The sequence below is a fragment of the Vulpes lagopus genome, chromosome 11 (genome assembly GCF_018345385.1).
Source record: "Vulpes lagopus strain Blue_001 chromosome 11, ASM1834538v1, whole genome shotgun sequence".
Lineage (NCBI taxonomy): Eukaryota > Metazoa > Chordata > Mammalia > Carnivora > Canidae > Vulpes > Vulpes lagopus.
Genome location: NC_054834.1, coordinates 93,912,934 through 93,933,484, shown reverse-complemented (window position 1 = coordinate 93,933,484; position 20,551 = coordinate 93,912,934). Strand labels below are relative to the sequence as shown.

At 35.7% G+C, this 20,551-nt stretch overlaps 1 protein-coding gene across 6 annotated transcripts in view; it reads right to left on the bottom strand.

Moving 5' to 3' along the window:
- The window catches only part of UBR3 (ubiquitin protein ligase E3 component n-recognin 3), a 233,161-nt gene that overhangs the window by 169,396 nt on the left and 43,214 nt on the right, over positions 1-20,551 (bottom strand). For all 6 annotated transcript variants that reach the window (XM_041723097.1, XM_041723098.1, XM_041723102.1 and 3 more), the window contains exons 4-6: positions 15,394-15,537; positions 14,806-14,855; positions 955-1,021 (exon numbers count right to left, since the gene is read on the bottom strand). In XM_041723097.1, the coding sequence (XP_041579031.1) occupies positions 955-1,021; positions 14,806-14,855; positions 15,394-15,537 (261 nt within the window). The remainder of the gene's footprint in view (positions 1-954; positions 1,022-14,805; positions 14,856-15,393; positions 15,538-20,551) is intronic.

Sequence of the window (20,551 nt, the reverse complement as noted above, 5' to 3'; positions counted from 1 at the left end):
ATGGTCTCATTCATTTGGGGAATATAAATAATAGTGAAAGGGAATAGAGGGGAAGGGAGAAGAAATGGGTAGGAAATATCAGAAAGGGAGACAGAACATGGAAGACTCCTAACTCTGGGAAATGAACTAGGGGTGGTGGAAAGGGAGGAGGGTGGGGGTGACTGGATGGTGGGCACTGAGGGGGGCACTTGACGGGATGAGCACTGGGTGTTATTCTGTATGTTGGCAAATTGAACACCAATAAAAAATAAATTTATTATTAAAATAACAATAATAATAATTCACATCTTATGAAAAAAACAATAAACGAAATTCCAATAGTAAGAGTTTCATTTGCTTTTGGGATACCCCACAATCACTCCCTAACAATACTTTCTCCATCATTAGACAAATCTAAGAACATAACTCTCCCTTCAAAATGGCTAACCCACCAAGTGTTCTTTTTTTTTTTTTTTCCCACCAAGTGTTCTTAATGAGTAAACATTTTTAGCTTATTTTTTAAGTTTTTATTTAAATCTAGTTAGTTAACATACAGTGTAATATTAGTTTGGGGTGTACAAGAGAGTGATTCAACACTTCCATATATCACCTAGTACTAATCACAAGTGTCCACCTTAATCCCCATCACCTATTTAGCCCATCCCCCACCCACCTCCCCTCTGGTAACCAACAGTTTGTTCTCCATGGTTAAAATCTGTTTCCTAGGGATCCCTGGGTGGCGCAGCGGTTTGGCGCCTGCCTTTGGCCCAGGGCGCGATCCTGGAGACCCGGGATCGAATCCCACATCAGGCTCCCGGTGCATGGAGCCTGCTTCTCCCTCCGCCTGTGTCTCTGCCTCTCTCTCTCTCTCTGTAACTATCATAAATAAATAAAAAATTTAATAAAAAAAAAAAAATCTGTTTCCTAGTTTTCATTTTTAGCTTTTTATACAAGGAAAAAATTAAATATAAATACCTTTGGTGCTACTGCTTAGTTTGACCCTCTTTCTCTTGCCCAGACCTTGACTCCCATCCTGATCCTCCTGGAAGAGAATTAAAAAAAGAGAACAAAATCATATACAGTCTTATTCATGAATTTATACATTTTGCCTAAATATAAATATACTTATAAATTATGTCAAATATGTAACACAGGCACGCTTACATAGTATTAATCAACACATTTCACTTCTATGCATACAGTATAATAAAATATATTTTTTAATTAGCATTATAATTAAAATATATAATGAAAATCCTTAGTATTAAAATACAAAAGCTCTTAAATTTAACCTGTGCTTTTAATGGAAGACTTGTAAAAATCAAAAATGCCAAAATTAAAAATTTCCTATTTAAAAACATTTCCTAACCTATAATATCACATGCACAAAGAAGATAAAGGGGAGAAAGCAGATTAACACAGGAAGAAAGAAGAGCAGGGGAAGAGGGCTAAAACAATGAATAGAGAAAAAGCTTTGAAGGATCTAAGAGGAAAAAATGAGTTCAAGAAATCAAATTCTGAAAAATAAGTATAGCGTATTACAAGCTACAAGTGACAGTTAAAAATAATAACAAATTTTAAGATACTTCGGGGAAAAAATTCAGGAAGGAAATACAGGCATTTCTGCTTATAAGTGATATATTCATTCCTGAAAAACCTCACACTAAAAATAACAAAGCTTATAGGGGAAAAAAGATGAGGGGCAGACCACTGACATCCTATTCAAGTTTGTAACCCAAGAAGTAACAAAAGCAATGATCTGTACCTGGGGATATCATTTGGATGCCCAAACCCCTTGGAGTGGTTTGAGGCCATCTCAAGGGATGTTAACACAGCATCACAACCAGAAAGGAAACCCAGTCAGCTAAGACAGCAAAGAAGGAAAAGGAGCAGAGGAAGCAGCAGCCTGCCCCTAGTGCAACCAATTGTGAAGCTAGAGGTGTGCCTCTTGGGGAAGGAGCCCTGAACGCAAGTGCTCCTTTCTAATTTTTTTTTCCTTTCTAATTTTTTAAAATATTGTTGGAAAAGTTCCTGCTCCCTTCACAGCAGAAATCAGGTATTTCCCCTTCCAACGAAAGGATATGATTCTACCCCATTATCCTAGTTCTTCTGAACTAGGAAAGACTGAATAGGATTCCCAAACCTCCATGTTATACTGACATCTTTTTCCTATTTTCCAAATATCTATGAGCCAAATGATATTACAAAGATATGTGTGGTAGTATTCTGTATACAGTCTGTTGTACCAGCAATAGTGTTGTGCAGGTGGTGGCAGTTAGAACTGTGGTACAAATTCCCAGGTATTTTCTCAATTACAGCCCATCAGATCTCCAAAGCAGAAAAGCAGCCTCGGCTTCATGCCGTTTTATCTACTGGTATGGCTTCCTTGGCCTACACACCACAGCCTTCACTTCAGGTTTCTGTCAAACCTAGCATCCTTCCTCAGAGCTGGGGTTTTCCAAACATACCACTTAGCTTAGTCAATGAGCATTTCCTCAACCCTTCCATATGCTCTCCCCATGAACCACCACCCCCACCCCCCCCCCCCCCGCCAGTACTCTCTATCTAACACCTGGCAGTGGTACTAATAGTCAAACTACACTCTCCTCCTCTTCTACCAAGCTCACTTTCTCTAGGAGTAACTCAGCCAAAATGAAATTTTGAGCCTTAAAAGACAAAAAAAACAGACACAAGAATATAAAATCTTGACATAGAGCCCAGAGGGTTCAAAACTATGAGATCTAGCTAACAGCCATTTATGAAACTGTTCTCCCAATCTTGAGAAAAAAGACAAATTTGGAAAAAAATATTTTATAACCAAGGCTAGGATTACTTCATAATTTTAAATATAAACTTCCTTAAAAAAAAGAGTATCCTAGATCAAGCAATGGTCATGGCATAACAAAGTTCTATAAATTTCCCAACCTTCCAGTCTAAAAAACAAGTAAAATTAACCAAGCAAAGGAGAGGAAAGCCATTCCAAGAAAAGACAGCATGAACAAAAAGCACAATGACAGAAGTCTTGAAATAGACCAGGGAGTTGGGCTTCACACCATGATAGATTATCAAATACAGCTAGGAAGGGAGATTATAGGAAATTGGGAAAATGCATACTCTAGTATGTTACTAGTGAGGGTATAGTGGTATAATTTTTCTGAATGGCAATTTATCAATACATGTCAAAAGCCTTTAAGTATATTTATTTATCATTGTAACAGAAATTTTAGTTATAGGAATTTATCCTAAAGAAACAGACAAGTGAATAAGGACTTTATGCACAAGTATGTATCACAATGTTATTTATAATAGCAAAATAAAAGAATCTCTGGCTTCCAACAGCAGAGGATTAAGTAAATAAATTATAGCATACCTCTACTCAAAGAAAAACAATGCTAGAGCTCTATTTTCTTTTTTTTCTTTTTTTTTTTTTTTATTTATGATAGTCACGCAGAGAGAGAGAGAGAGAGAGAGAGAGAGAGGCAGAGACACAGGCAGAGGGAGAAGCAGGCTCCATGCACTGGGAGCCCGACATGGGATTTGATCCCGGGTCTCCAGGCGCCAAACCGCTGCGCCATCCAGGGATCCCCTAGAGCTCTATTTTCATTGTGACCAGGTATTTCTTCAAAAAACATTAAAAACGAAAAAAGTATGCTATATAGAATAGCATAAAAAGTATGAAACCATTTAAGTATTGATAATGTACACATAAAAACTGTTAAAATATATTCCTTATAATGTTCAAAACTGGCATTAGTGAGAAAAGCAGGTTATGGAATAGCATGTATAACATGAAACCATTAAACCATTAAAATATACTACATATAAAATCTGTTAGAATATAGATGTTTACAATAAGCCACCTCTAAGTGATAGATATATAATTTTGTTTTTGTTAATATTTATTTTCTATTTATTCAACAATGAATATGGATTATAGTTTTAAGTTAATAAATAAATGTTAAATACAGTTCTGATTTCCAATCCTGTGACAATCTGCTCAAGACAACTCATTACCGTGATATCTATTACAAGTCCCAGATTTTTATCTTGAGAAAAAACACCACTTTTAACAACCAGAAGGACTCCCAGTGGTGGGAATTTAAGAATTAAAGAGGATAAAAATATAGTTATCATGACCACAATACCACACCTGAGCCCAAATCCATAACAGTAAGTTGTAGTTCTTCCCTATTTATCCACGAAGAAGCTGTACAGAACCCTGGGAGAAAATCATAATCCAAAGGACAAGGAAGGAAATAAATCAAGTACAACTTCAATCCAGACAGCATTTGTGCAGCCCAGAGAAATACTTTAATCTGTAGGCAGGGAACTAGACACACTGCTACATGTGTTTCAGGCACAAAATACATATAGTGTCCAAAATGAGATTATTGATAAGATCCCAAAAACCTAGATTTGAATTCCCAGTCTGCAAAATTTATAGATGGTTTCTCAGACAAATTAACCTTTCTTATATTCTTTATTTTTTTTTTCATGATTTAATTTTTTTTAATTTATAAATTTGTTTTTTGTTGGTGTTCAATTTGCCAACATATAGAATAACACCCAGTGCTCATCCCATCAAGTGCCCCCCTCAGTGCCCATCACCCAGTCACCCTCACCCCCCGCCCACCTCCCCTTCCATGATTTAATTTTTTGAAAATTAAAAAAATATATTTTTTATTTATTAATCAGCTGAGAGACACACACAGAGAGAGAGAGCATGAGCAGGGGAGAAGGAGGGAGGGAGAAGCAGGCTCCCCCCTGAGCATGGAGCCCAACATGGGACTCATTCCCAGGACCCTGAGATCATGACCTGAGTTGAAGGCAGATGCTTAACCACTGAGCCACCCAGGCACCCCATTCCCCAAATGTTTAAAGAATATTATTCTTTTCTAAAAAAAAATCCTAGGGCAGCCAGGTTTTATATTCTTTAATGAACTTACTAGACACAAGAAAAAAATGTTAGCTTCATAAAAAGAAGTCAGGTAAATTCACAGATGGTTAAAATAATACTCAAAGGCTGTTAATACAGAATACACAAGGCTAAAAAGAATATTTAACATATCAGGTTATAAAAACAAAATCCAAAGAAGATCTTGAAGACCAGAAAAATAAAATGAAACAAAGATTTAAGTAAACTTCTATAATCTGAGATTGTTTACTTTAAACCAACTTTACAAGTACAAAGCAGAGAGGAACTTCTAACTTGTCAACTGTTCAATGCTGGGGGGTGGGAGGATCAAAACCTAGGCATTTCATTTTTGACCACAGGGTTCCTGCCAACCATCCGCATAGCTGCTAAAAGGCTAACAAAAAACTTGGACCTTGACAGTCTGCTTCTCAAAAGATAGCCCATGTCTGTGTATTGAATCAGATCACACATTTAAAAGGCAGTGAATAGATGAAAAGGCATGTACAGCAGAGAATATTAAATAACTAAAGCTAAATATTTAAGAGGTGTCTTATGGAAGCAAAAATAAAAATCTTTCAGGTGGCTCAGTCGGTTAAGCATCTGCCTTTAGCTCAGGTCAAGATCTCAGGATCCTAGGACGGAGCCCTGTGTCTGGCTTCCTGCTCAGTGGGGAGTGTGCTGCTCCCTCCCCCCTACCCTCCCCCCTGGTGTATGCATGCACTCTTTCTAATAAATAAATACGTATTTAAAAATAAATATGAATCTGGGACGCCTTGCGTGGTTCAGTGGTTGAGTGACTGCCTTTGGCTCAGATCATGATCCCGGGGTCCAGGGATGGAATCCTGCATCAGGTTCCCTGCATCAGGTTCCCTGCAGCCTGCTTCTCCCTCTGTCTATGTCTCTGCCTCTCTCTCTCTCTCTTTGTATCTCTCATGAAAAAATAAATAAAAATTTTTAAATAAATAAATCTCTTAATTAATAAATATCTTTCTAAAGAAAGAAATAAGAAATGGGTGAAAACTACAATATTTTACATAGCATTAAGAAGAATGTCCCATTAGAGCTATCAAACAAAAGAATAAGTTGCCTCAGAAACTAGGTAAATTCCCTATTGTTGGAAGTGTTTATGAAAAGGCTTACCAACTGTCAGAAATATTGTAAAATCAATTCCTGCACTGGAAAAGAAACACATTAGACATTTCTAAGACCCTCCTACCAAAAGTTTCTATGATTCCTTACCCCATTCTTAACCATTAATATAATTTATAATTAGAATTAAGTCTTATACCTCCAAAAATAAAACTAACTTTTCCTTTATCCTTGATTTATGAAAAGCAACTGTAACTTCTAATTTCAATAATGGCTGAAGGTAAATGTTTCTTTTTATCCTTTTTTTCTATTTTTCAATTTTTGCACAATGGACATTCATATTTTTATAGTTTCACATAGGGAAAAGTGTCTTAAATGTTTCATTTGTATTAACAGCTAAGTACATCAGTGTCACAGAAATTAATGACACACGGATAAATGGACACTGGTATGGTAATGGCCACAGTGAATATAATCTTTCTTTAAAAAGTTATATTGATTTAAAAGATCCTATTTCGGGGATCCCTGGGTGGCTCAGCGGGTCAGTGGTTTAGCGCCTGCCTTTGGCCCAGGGCGCGATCCTGGAGTCCCGGGATCGAGTCCCACATCGGGTTCCCAGCATGGAGCCTGCTTCTCCCTCTGCCTGTGTCTCTGCCTCTCTCTCTCTCTCTCTCTCTCCATGTCTATCATAAATAAATAAATAAATCTTTTAAAAAAAAAAAAAAGATCCTATTTCTCTGAAAAACTCTAATTAGAAAAATATACATATAATACTAGAGATAATTTTCTTTTGAACTACCTGATGATTATAAATAAATCTAAACAAAAAATTAATATAACTATAAATCTGAAAATACTTTTGTAAAGTTCAATGTGCTTATTTTCTTTTTGGTTCCATACAACACAAACAACATTTTCTACTCCTATTTCATATGAGCTATACAAAAAAAGAATAAGAAGTAGTAGTATGAAGAATGTCATGTGTATAAATAGCACTGCTGAGTACATAATGTACTAGGGACAGCGAGGACAAATATCTGACACAACTTGTATGAATAAAATTAAGCAGACTGCAGTATGTGCCCTCATTCAAATAAAACTCTTTACAAATAGAAATCTTGTTATTATAGTTTCAAATCTATTTCTTCTTTTTTAAAACAAAGTGAAAGAATAGATTACCTCTAGGGTCTCTCCAATTCTAAATTCTTACAACATTTTTTAATTGTTATAATCACTTCTCTACAGTAGTAATTAAGATGTAACGGCCCTCTTCTCATCCTTTTTGTATCATTTGTTAAATTATAAGAATGAAATCACAAGGGTATCTGAGTGGCTCAGTTGGTTAAGTGTCTGCCTTCAGCTCAGGTCATGATCCCAGGGTCCTGAAATCTAGCCCTATATCAGGCTCCCTGCTCAGCAGAGGTCCTGTTCTTCCTCTCCCTCTGCTGTTCCCCCGACTTGTGTGCATTCTCTCTTTCAAATAATTTTTTTTTTAATTTTTAAGAAAAAAGAAAGAAATCATGAAAAGAGTTAGCTCAATAATCCCATGGGCCTGTAGGATAAGGGTGTAGAAACTACCATCCTTAACCATACCCAGGTTTTCATTAAATTTCAAATATTAATACTAAAAGCAAACATACTATTTGTGCCTATAGTTGTAAAAACATAAAAAGTTATAAAAATATCAATACAGCTTTAAAAGCCTTAATGACATTTTTAAATGGCATAAATATATATTTATTCAAAAACATCTACATCTAGGTACTCTTCTATCATTCTCTATCTTATCCCTTCATCAACTTTCTCCTTTACAGAGTTAAAAAGAAAGTTCAAAAGGTAAAGATAAACTTTAAAAAAAAAAAATCTTGGGATGCCTGGGTGGCTCAGCGGTTGAGCGTCTGCCTTTGGCTCAGGGTGTGATCATGGAGTCCCGGGATTGAGTCCCACATCAGGCTTCCTGCATGGAGCCTGCTCCTCCCTCTGCCTATGTCTCTGCCTCTCTCTCTCTCTCTCTCTCTCTCTCTGTCTCTCATGAATAAATAAATAAATCTTTTTTAAAAAAATCTTACATTTGAAATTTAAGTTTTCATTTTCTTCATGTACAACAGTAACTATTACATTTAAGGAAAACTCTAATTTTAATTAAAACCCTACAACAGCCATTTCTGATTGCAGTGTTATTTCATTGTCATGTGATAGTTTTTCCAACCAAAAAATGTCACTAAATAGCTGGAAAAATTTATCATCAATTGTTGTTATGTTAGTTAGCTATAATCACTAGTCATCGTTTTAGGTATCAGGTGAATCCAGGGAAAACAATGGCGAAGGCCACATCTTGGTTATAGAAGTTTTAAAATTTGTTTACAAATTGTCACTCCTCCTTCTAGAGGTGGGATCTATGTCCTCTCCCACTGAATCTGCACCCACCTTCACAATTCACAAGGAATAAAATGTAGTTGGAAGTGACACTATGTAACTTCTAAGGACAGCTCAAAAAAGACTCTCCAGTTTCTGTTCTCCAACAGTCAATCTGCAAGAGCCAGTAACTATGCAACAACTTGAGACCACCATACTGGAGAAGCCACCTGTAGGTACTCTGGTCAAAAGCCAGATGAGCTCTTGTGGACAGTAAGCAATCAACAATCAGTACTGTCAGTAAGCCACCTTAAATTTCCACCTCAGCTGGGCCTTAGAGGACTGCAGTGGCAGCCAAAGACTAACTAGAACTACATGAAGGTACCCAAGTGAGAAATGCCCAGCTGTGGGCCCCAAATTCCTAAGTCATAAAGTTGTGAGAATAAAAAGGTAATTTTAAAGAACAAAGCTTAGGACCAGTGCACTGCACAGCAATAGTAATAAACATTTATTCACTTTACAGAAAGCACTCTAAACCAACAAGGTAAGAGACCTAGTGTCCATTTCCCACTCTACCACAAAGTAGTAAATGAAATTTACTAGCTTGAGTGATCCTGTTATTTCCATGGAATTCAGCTTCTTCATCTAGAAATTTGGCAAAATGAACTTTAAGGTCTGTCTTAGGTGCTCGCTACGGCAGCACATATACTAAGGTCCGTCTTAGCTCTAGTATTCATAATTTTTATAACCTTCAAGTTGCTTCCTCCTAATTCTCGTATTTGTTTTTGTTGTAGTATGTAATTTTTCTATTTCTAACTCAAGATTTCGAAAATGTGTTCACAACCAAAAAGCTGGGGTGCCTCAGTTAGTTAGGCATCTGTGTTCAGCTCAGGTCATGAACCCAGGGTCCGGGGGTCAAGCCCTGAAGTTGGGCTCCCTGCTTAGTGGAGAGCCTGCTTCTCCATCTCCCTCTACCCCTGCCCCCACCTCGTGTTGGGGTGCGCATTATCTTAAATAAATAAATAAAATCTTAAAAAAAAAACAAACAAAAAGCAAAGACCTAGTGGTACACAAATCAATAAATCATAAATGAATATGTTTTTGTATAAAAAAATTATGATCACAATCTTAAAACAGAAAATTTCCTTTATCACTAAAACCCTTCTATGATCAGCCCTAGGTAATGGCCATTTTTATTTTTATGTTTTTACTTTTATACTTTTCCGTACTTTCATTTTTATATTTTTTTATATCTTTGCATATTTTTATATTTTCCATACTTTTCATTTTAAATGTGTGATTTTTAAAACCAGAAAGAAATTTTATAATCTATTAAAATTCAAGATATGCATACTGTGACCTAGCAATTCCACATCTTAGAGAACTATTTGCACATATACACAAATAGAAATGTAAGCACTGAACCTTCAATTTAAAAAACCCTGCAAATGAAAAAAAAAAAAATAAAAAATAAAAAAAATAAAAAACCCTGCAAATTAAGGAAATGATTAGGTAAATTGTAGTTTAATTCATATTTCAGAATACTATACAGCAAATGGAAAGAAAAAAGTACTGACAAAGATGGATCTTCACAACACATTATGGAGTAAATAAAAGAACACAGAATGGCATAATATTCTTTATTCACAAATACACACATAGACACACACTTTTGTATAAACACATAGTTATTTAACTCCACAGAAGAAGGTCTATCAAGGACATCGAAACTATTAACTATAGTTACCCAGAGAAGAGCTGGTATTAAGGAGAGCAGAGAGAGGATTTTTATTTTATCTGAATTATCTGGCAAAAACTACAGTGTATTTGTGCATTACTTAGGTAATATTTCAATTAAATTTTTAAAAATAAACTTCATTGTTTTAAAACATGTTTTAGTAAACTATTTCCTCTGGAAAGATGAGTAGAAATAAGTATAATATGACGCACAATAGCTCAAAATAGCCCACAATAGCTCAAAAACTCAAATATCTCAATCACTCTGATATAAAGTACTAAGAGAAAAACACTTATGGAGTCTAATCTGTGTCTAGGGACACCTGGGTGGCTCAGTGGTTGAGCGCCTTCCTTCAGCCCAGGTCGTGATCCCGGAGTCCTGGGATCGAGTCCCACAACAGGCCCCTGCGTAGAGGCTGCTTCTCTTGCTGCCTGTGTCTCTGCCTCTCTCTCTCCATGTCTCTCATGAATAAATAAATAAATTATTTAAAAATAATAATAATAATAATAATCTGTGTCTAATCCATTATATGTACATTATATATTATCCGATTTAATCCTAACAGAATTATCATCATTTTTCCATGAGAAAATAGATTTTCAGAAGTTAAATAACCTGGCAAAAAACACAGCAATATTATGAGACAAAATTCAAACTGAGGTCTGCCTAACTCTAAAAAGCTCAAGCTTCTCTTTAAGACAAACTAAAATTGGGGTGCCTGGGTGGCTCCGCTCCATTGGTTAAGCACCTGCCTTAGGCTCAGGTCATGATCCCAGAGTCCTGGACTGAGCCCCATGTTGAACCCTGTATAAGTCCCCTGCTCAATAGGGAGCTTGAGTCTCTCTGTGCCCTTCCACTCATGATCTCTCAGTCTCTTGCTCTCTCTCTCTCAAATAAGTAAAATCTTAAAAAAAAAAAAAAAAAAAAAAAAACTAAAGTAGGTATCCCTTCAAACGACTTCTTGTTTAGCTCTACTTAAAGTAACTCTAAACAACTCTACTTCAAATTCTTAAGTTTTCAAACACCCCAACAACCCCATTTTTATTCCAACTAGAAAACATAACAAATATATAAATTATAAAAAGTACCTTTAAATATATTAAAATTTTAATTATAAAATGATTTTAAAAATCAAAGAGCAATCTATTTTTAAATACGTTAACTTAAATATGTATCACATGCTCTAACAATAATTCTCAGCTACTCTCAAAAAATGATGTATTTTGAGGATAAATGAAGTATTTTAAACTTGTCACCATCAAAAAGTTTGTAAGATGATATTCATACTGAGATACTCATAATTAAGGAACAAATTATTATAAAAAATATTATATACAAAGGTTGCTGAAACAAAGAATCCAAGAGGAAGGAACAGAACAAAAAAACGTAAGAAAGATTAAAAGCAACAGTAATGAACAAAGAAAACGTATTTCTTTTTTTTTTTAAGATTTTATTTATTTATTCGACAGAGAGCACAAGCAGGGAGAGCAGCTGACAAAGGGAGAGGGAGAAGTAGGCTCCCTGTGGAGCAAGGAGCCCAAAGAGGGCTCAATTCCAGGACACTGGGATCATGACCTGAGATGTTTAACCGACTCAGCCACCCAAACGCCCCAGAAAAGCCATATTTCAAATCCTCTGATATCCACACAGAAATTACTTCTCTCCCACACACACAAAAGGATTTCCTTCTAGGCATGCTGAGTGGTTCAATCAATTAAGCATCCAACTCTTGGTTTCAGCTCAGGTCATGATCTCAGGGTCATAAGAGTGAACCTCTCATCAGGCTCTGCACTCAGCACAGAGTGTGCTCGAGATTCTCTCTCTCCCCCTCTCCCACTACCCCCTCCTGCCCAGCTCACTCTCTAAATTAATTAATTAAATCATTTAAAGAAAAAAGAAAAAAAAAAAGGACTTCCTTCTAGCACCCTACCATAAAATCCCCAGCAATTTAAAAGGTAATCTGGGGAGTTTAGGCCAAGACAAAAATGACTATTGGTTCTTTCCTAGACAGAGGAGAAAGCATTTATGTTGAAGATCAGCTTTCTAAATGCCCAGAAATCAGATTCAACTCATGACAATAAAGTAAAATTGTTATCACAGCTATTAGATGCATAATGCTAAGTATGCTAAAATAATATGAAGGTTTTAACCTACCATATAAATATAAACAAACATAACTATAGGTTTTTATTGTTCTAGATCACATCAAGATGTTTATTTTTTTCTAATCTTCTATAACATCACTAAACCATTTCATTATGAAATCATTTTCTAAGTTTTTACTGACAACAGATACAAGGCTCCTTTCCTGTCTGGCTGGCTTTAAACAAAAAATGTGCCTGTGCACCCACTCATATTCAATGTCTAAGTGTTCCCAGATCTTGCCTTGTGAGAGGCAATTCTGCTTCCCCACAAAATGCCCTTAAGGAAAGCAGAATAGGGGTGCCTGGGTGGTTCAGTCAGTTAAGCGACTTGATTTTGGATCAGGTCATGATCTCAGGTTTGTGAGATCAAGCCCTGCGCTGGGCTCTGCGATAAGCATAGAGCTTGGGTAAGATTCTCTTTCTCCCTCTCCCTCTGCCCTCTTCCTCCCAGCCACCACCCCCCCGCCAATCTCACACTGAAAAAACATAATAATGAAGCAGAATAAGTTATTTAAAACTATATATCTAGGGGTGTCTGGGTGGCTCAGTTGTTAAGCATTTGACTCTTGATTTCCGCTGAGGTTATGATCTCACAGTCATGAGATCGAACTACGTGTCAGGCTCCTTGCTTGGTGTGGAATCTGCTTGAGATTCTGTCTCTCTCCCTCTATAAAGAAATAAATAAAATCTGAAAAAAAATGTCTAGGGGCACTCAGGTGGCTCAGACAGTCAAGTGTGCAGCTCTTGATTTCAGCTCAGGTCATGATATTAGGGTCTGGTCCTAGGATCGAGCCCCTTGTCAGGCTCCACGTTCAGTGGGGAGTCTCCTTAAGGATTCTCTACCCTTCCCCACCACCCAACTCATTCATGTGTGCATGCTCTCTCTAAAATAAATACATAAATCCTAAAAAAATAAAATAAAACCAGATGCCTATTATTAAATTTCCTCCACTCAGACATACAAAGAATTGGTATTCTTAGCTCCATCACTCCCCTCCCCTAGCTTCAAAATGGAATTAATACTATTTTGGTTGAAATAATGAATAATAACATTTATTTGTATTTTTTAAAGTCTATTTTTAAGTCTACTTTAAATACTAACTTTTCCCATTCATCATTATAGCAACATTGTAACTCTTTGAAGTTAAAAAAACAATAGTTGGGATCCCTGGGTGGCGCAGCGGTTTAGCGCCTGCCTTTGGCCCAGGGCACGATCCTGGAGACCCGGGATCGAATCCCACGTCGGGCTCCCGGTGCATGGAGCCTGCTTCTCCCTCTGCCTATGTCTCTGCCTGTGTGTGTGTGTGTGTGTGTGTGTGTGTGTGTCTATCATAAATAATAATAAAAATAAATATAAATAAATAAACAATAGTTTTAGCTAATCATAGTATTTTTTAATGATTTTAGGTAATTTATTTTTTTAGTAATTTTTTTTAATGATTTTACTTTAATTTATTTAATAGACACATATATGATGTTTACAATATGCCAGGCACTAGTTCTCTAAGTGCTTTCATATATAAACTCATTCAATCCTCACAATAATCCCTGGCAATAATATTATTATTACCTCCATTTTCCAGAAGAGGAAACTGAGGCATGAAGAAATTAAAACGTTTGCCCAAAATCACACTACTAAATGGTACAAGAGCCAGTTTCAAACCCAGGCACTCTAATTCAGAGCCAAACTTGCAAACAGCATATGAAACTTCCTCTCCAGTTTGTTGAAAACTCTTCAAAACTGTTTGTCCAAAAAGAAACTCCAGAAAATGTTGCATTTTGTGGGAGCCTTTTTAGAGGCGAAAAATACTAGTAGGAAGTTTAAAATATACGGCATTCAATCAATTACAAGGCATCAATAACATAAATCATACTTTCAAAAAGAGGATATTTTGCTTTGGTCATGTGATATTATCAAAATGCATTTTCAAAAAAGTTACATTAAAAAAGTATGTTTTAATGTAACAATTTGGTTTTTAAAATTGTAATCATTAAACTTGACAAAAATATGAAATTTACATAAGCATCAAGATTATACACAAATATTTGCAAAAATGCAATTCTCCCTTATAGATTGTATACTAATAGAATTAGGAATGCTATAAAGGATTTATCAGAAATATTTAATAAACATTACTATTTGTCTAATAAATATTATAAAAGTTGAAATTTCAAACTGACAGTCTACTTCCCAGTACATTGCTTTTTTAAGTAAGGTATAACATGTAAGGTAAAACTTACATTATGAGATTGGAAAAGCAGTTACCTTTTATATTCTTTTAATACATTGTTCCAGACTTAGCTAAATTTCTTAAAAACAATTTCATTGAATATATGAGGATTTGGGTCAATGTGGGGATATCTTCCTTGGAAAGATCTCTATCTCCCAGAAGAAAGAGATTAATTATAAAGAAGTAGTAAAAATCTAGTAACTGTACTCCTGGATGGCTAAGTTATTCCACTGTAGGCTTCAGTGTCTTTGTCTCCAAAATGAGGAACTTAAACGAAATTAATATCCACAAATCTGTAAAGCTCTAAAACTTTTAAATTCTATTTTCAAAAAGTTTTAAAATTTTAAATCTCACCTCATCTGAAGAATCTAGTTGTCCCAAAGTTCCTGTTGCACCTGAAAATCCTTTAGAAAGGGAAAAAAAAGTTTCCTTCATAATTGTTACATATTGCCTTACTTTAAAACCATTTTGAGACATAAACTAAAAGCCAAGTTTTGTTTTTAAGACAACTCATTCCAACAGTTATCTTGGCCGAGTTCAACATTTATCTAATAAATTCAGGCCTAATAGGTTTATACTTCAGAGGAAATCTCTAGTGAAAATCTAAATTCAATCATCCCAAATGGTATTTCAGAAAGATCTCTTTCTTTTCAGTTTTAAACCATGGCTGCCTAAAATATTGAGATACTAAAGTTTTGGGCTACTTTTAAATACCAATTTTTTCACAAGATAGAAATAGAACCTTAATAAACTAACTGAATTCCTTTTAAGAAAAATGAATTCTCTTCTTTGGCCAATCTATTCTTTCTTGCTTCTACATTTTTATTACTTTCCTTACAAAGATTGACAGGGTATTTAAATTTCTTCAATAATAAATCAAGTTTGAGGGTCTTTTTGTTTTATTACAGAAAAGTTACCACTGTTCAAATTAAATACACAAACCTTGAACTGCCAGAGTGCTAGTGCCAGCTGATGGTTCCTGTATGCCATATACAAGTTTATCCTCAGGATATGTAAGTCCAGAGCTCTTCAAAGCTATAAGGTACTTTTCATGACTTTTCTTTGCACAAGCATTTTCTCCAAGACCTAATATTTAAAACAAATTTAAAATCAGAAAAAATATTCCACTGAAAATATAAGTAAAGCAATCTCAGTAATTAATAAATATACATATATGTGTTTTTATATAAGTATTACATATTTATATATAAAATAGCTATATGTATATATAAAGTCATTTGATACATATTTTTATATATTATATAAATGTTATATGTACAAAATAATTATATATTTTATATTTTATATACATGAGCTTATACTTTATTATATATTTTAACATATATATAATATAGTTTTATATTCTAATGGCAGTAGAGCCCCAAAATAAATATAAAACAGCTTCAGACAATATTGCAGAGCATGTTTATAATGAATAATAAAATCTACTAGGTAGGTGAATATCTAAAATATGTCAGAGATTACATGCAAGTCACAGGAGGTACAGAACTTAATAACAGTATGATTCCTGCCTTCAAGGAACTTGAAAACTCATGGTAGAGAAAGGCAGATAATATGGTAAAAGGCAGTTGTATAGCAGACGTCACCATTTGGTTTGACAATCTGTGCTCTTCATAACACTATGCAGGTAAACGTCCCCAAAGCAAAGTACTTAGGAAAGGCTTCCTGGATAAAATAATGCCTGAGTGGAATTTTCAAATATTATAACTGAGATTACTCTTAATTCCTGATTTATCAAACTTTTCCCATCACATTTAAAGAATTAAAAGCATAATTTTTATAGAAATATCAGTAAAAATTAATTTATTCCAAAAAATACCAAAAAACTTAGGTTCTAGGCAGCCCAGGTAGCTCAGAGGTTTAGTGCCACCTTCAGCCCAGGGTGTGATCCTGGAGACCCGGAATCGAGTCCCACATCGGGCTCCCTGCATGGAGCCTGCTTCTCCCTCTCCCTGCGTCTCTGCCTCTCTCTGTGTCTCATGAATAAATAAAATTCAAAAAAAAAAGCTTAGGTTCTAGAATTACATACTCCTAAACTTTCACTTAGCATTGCAGCTTTTTAATTATTGCCAATTTTTGTTTTCTTTTTTAATATATTTATGGAGAAGAGAATAATAGTAAAAGAAATATTACTATTTATTTTGAGAATTCTTTAAAAATAAAAACTATTCTGTCTGAAAGCCAAATTCCAATGGCATTTGATACCTCCTAGGCCAATTACATATCTTAAATTAAGGTCTCAAGCACTCTGATTATAAAAATATATAAATGAGCTTATTTAGTATTTGTTGAGCTTTTCTGTACTTCCTCTCTTTGCTAGTCTAATAATTGCAACAGAACAGCTTGTTTTTTAAATGTCTGTCTCTCCAAGCTGGTTTAAAAAAAAAAAAGAAAACACTTATTAAACAGTCAGGAATACATCTATCCTTCAATTTAAGTCCAATATTAAAAACAATTACACTTAGTTTAAAAAACAATTACAGGGCAGCCCAGGTGGCTCAGTTTAGCGCCGCCTTCAGCCCAGGGCCTGATCCTGGAGACGGGAATCGAGTCCCACATCAGGTTCCCTGCATGGAGCCTGCTTTTCCCTCTGCCTGTGTCTCTGCTTCTCTCTCTCTCTCAGTCTCTCATGAATAAATAAAATCTTTTAAAAAATTAAAATTAAATAAAAATAAATAAATAAAAATTACACTTTGTTTATAAAAAATACTTTCTAAGCATCCTATATAAAAATGACTAAATGCCTCCTAAATAATAAAAGCCATGTATTTATCTCAATCATGATAGATGAAGTTTATAATACTTTTTAAATAAGAAAATATATTTTATCAACCCTCACAACAAGCCTCAGAAAAATTAATGTATAACAAACATGAATGTTTGGGGGGGGGGGGGCTGGGGCTGTAGGGGCAGAGTGGGAAGAAGAGAAAGAATCTTAAGCAGGCTCCACCCCCAGCACAGAGCCCAACAGGGGGCTCAATCTCACAACCTTGAGATCATGACCTGAGCCAAAATCAAGAGTTGAACCCTTAACTGACTGAGCCATCTAGGTGTCCCTAAAATCACCATTTTTAAAAGTAAAGAAATGGATGCTTACAAACATGGCTAGTCAGTGAATAAGCAAGCAGTAATAAGAAGGACAGCTAGACTACAAATTTTAAACTTCTGAACCAAAATTTAATGTGATTTCCATCACTAAAAGTCAGCCAAAGATTTTGTTGTGTTGTTTTTTATTTCAAGAAATAATTAAAAAGGAATTGTAGAAATAAGACAATTACCATAAATCACTCCTAAAGTATACGTTCTTATAATAATTAAGAACAACTTGCTGGTTTCTTCCACAACAGCTGAGTTTCTGAATAAGGTTTGAAGAAACAACAGACCACCAGGTATAATTTTATCTTTCTCTAGCTTTATCACCAAAATTCAAATACAAGTTACCATCATCTTTATCCTAGGCCTCAGTTGAGCTTTTCTGTTCTTGCCCCCACCAATCTCTTTTTGGCAAAATAGCAAGTCATATTTTTATAACATGTATCTAATCACGTCACTCTTAAGCTTAAAATATTTCGGGATCCCTGGGTGGCTCAGTGGTTTAGCGCCTGCCTTCAGCCCAGGGTGTGATCCTGGAGTCCCGGGATCGAGTCCCACATCGAGCTCCCTACATGGAGCCTGCTTCTCCCTCTGCCTGTGTCTCTGCCTCTCTCTGTGTGTCTGTCATGAATAAATAAATAAAATCCTAAAAAAAAAAAAAAGCTTAAAATATTTCCATGACTTCCCAATACATTCAAGATAAGATATAAGATATAAAATATTACATGGCGAGGAGCCCAGTTGGCTCAGCGGTTTAGCGCCACCTTCAGCCCAGGGCCTGATCCTGGAGACCTGGGATCGAGTCCCATGTCAGGCTCCCTGCATAGAGCCTGCTTCTCTCTCTGCCTGTGTCTCTGCCTCTCTCTCTCTCTCTCTCTCTCTCTCTCTCTCTCGAATAAATAAATAAAATATTTAAAAATATATATATTACATGGCCCATGAAAGCCACGGATCTAGTCTGATGTGGTAACCTTATTTGTGCCACTATCACCCTACATTCATTTTATTTCAACACTACACCTTTTTTTAATCTCTTAAAAAAAAAAGTAAGCTCATTCTCACTCATAAATATTTAACATGGAATCTAGGAGGTATCTAGGTGTGATTGATATTTTTTATATTTATCCTGCTTGGGGTTCCTTAAGCATCTTGCATCTATAAGTCAATGTTTTTCACCCATTTGGAGAATCTTAGTCATGATTTTTTTCAAATGTTTTTTTCTGTCACATTCATAATCTCTTGTCCTCCTGGGATTCCAATCACAGGCATGTTAAATCATCTGGTTCTGACTAACAGATCAGATCCCTAAGACTCTGTTGTGTTTTCTGTTTTCTAGATTGAATAACCTATTAACTTTCTTCAAATCCACTAAGTCTTTCTTCTATTCTCTCCAATCTGCTGCTAAGCCTATCCAGTAAATTTTTTCAATTTAATTATTGCACTCAACATGAATTTTCAGCTCTAGAATTTGCTTGTTATTGTTTATATTTCTTTTAAGATTCCTTATCTCTTCATTCATCAACATCATATTTACTTTTATTTACTTGAACAGATCCTCCTTTCATTTCTTGAACATATTTATAGTACTTGCTTTTTTATTTTATTTTATTTTTTTAGAGAGGGAGAAAGAGAATCTTTAGCAGGCTCCATGCCCAGTATGGAGCCTAACACAGAGCCTAACACAACCCTAGGGATGCCTGCATGGCTCAGCGACTGAGTGTCTGCCTTTGTCTCAGGGTGTGAACCTAGAGTCCCAGGATTAAGTCCCACATCAGGCTCCCTCCATTGAACCTGCTTCTCCCTCTCCCTGTGTCTCTGCTTCTCTCTCTCTCTCATCTCTCATCTCTCATGAATAAATAAATAAAATCTTAAAAAAAAAAAAAAACCCACAACCCTTAGATCATTACTTTCGTGGAAATCAAAAGTCAGATTTTTAACCAACTGAGCCACCCAGGTGCCCCCATGATAGCTGTATCAATGTCTATATCTGCTAAATCCAACATCTGGGTCATTTCAAGGTCAATTTCTATTGACCATCTTATTTCTTGGTTATAGGGTATAATTTCTTATTTTCCTGTATGTTTAGTAGTTTTTATTGTATGCTGAACGTTCTAATTTCACATTATAGAAGATTCTGGATTCTATTATCTTCCTTGAAAGAGTATTCATTTTAACTCTAGAAGACCATTCAATTAACAGCCTGGTCACCTAAACACTCACAGAGGTTTGGTAAAGGTTTGTAAAGGGCAGGTCTGTACAGGAGCCTAGGTGGTTAGGCATCTAGCTCTTGATTTTGGCTCAGGTTATGATCTCAGGATTGTCAGATTGAGCACCATGTCAGGCCCTGCGCTGGGCATGGAGTCAGCCTGGGATTCCGTCTCTCTCTCCCTTTCTCCCTCTCTCTCTCTCCCTTTGTCCCTTCCCCTTGCCTTTCTCTCTCTCTCCTTCCCTAAAAATTTAAAAAAAAATTTTTTTTTTTTTTAATTAGGGCAAGTCTATAGAAAGCCTAAGGTTCTCAAAAGGCCCTCTAAATTGACAGAAATAATCTCTAAACTTTTCTTAACTAGATGTCTGGGGTATTAACAAGTTGTCTCCAGTCTGGTTAGCCTGAAAACTCCAATGTCTCTGAAAAGTGCTTAACCTCTAATATTTCTACTCTGTGTTTAACCCCATAGCAGTCACTCTCTAGTAAGCCTGAGTCTCATTCTGTAAATGTATATCTGTCCTCAATCAAGCACTTTCAGGGCTCCCCCATATATCTGCCCCACTACCTTTTCGTATCTACCCCCAACAATTCCAGTTTCCAACTGCTTCAGCTATTCTAAACTGTGATCTCCACCTCCTCAGCTCAGGTAGACCACCACGCTGTTTCAGTGCCACCTCTTGTACCACAGTCAGGACGTTATCCCTAGACACAGATTCAGAGCAATTGTGAGGTTCATCTCATGCTTCTTCTTTTCTCTCAAAGATTTATAGCCTTGTACTG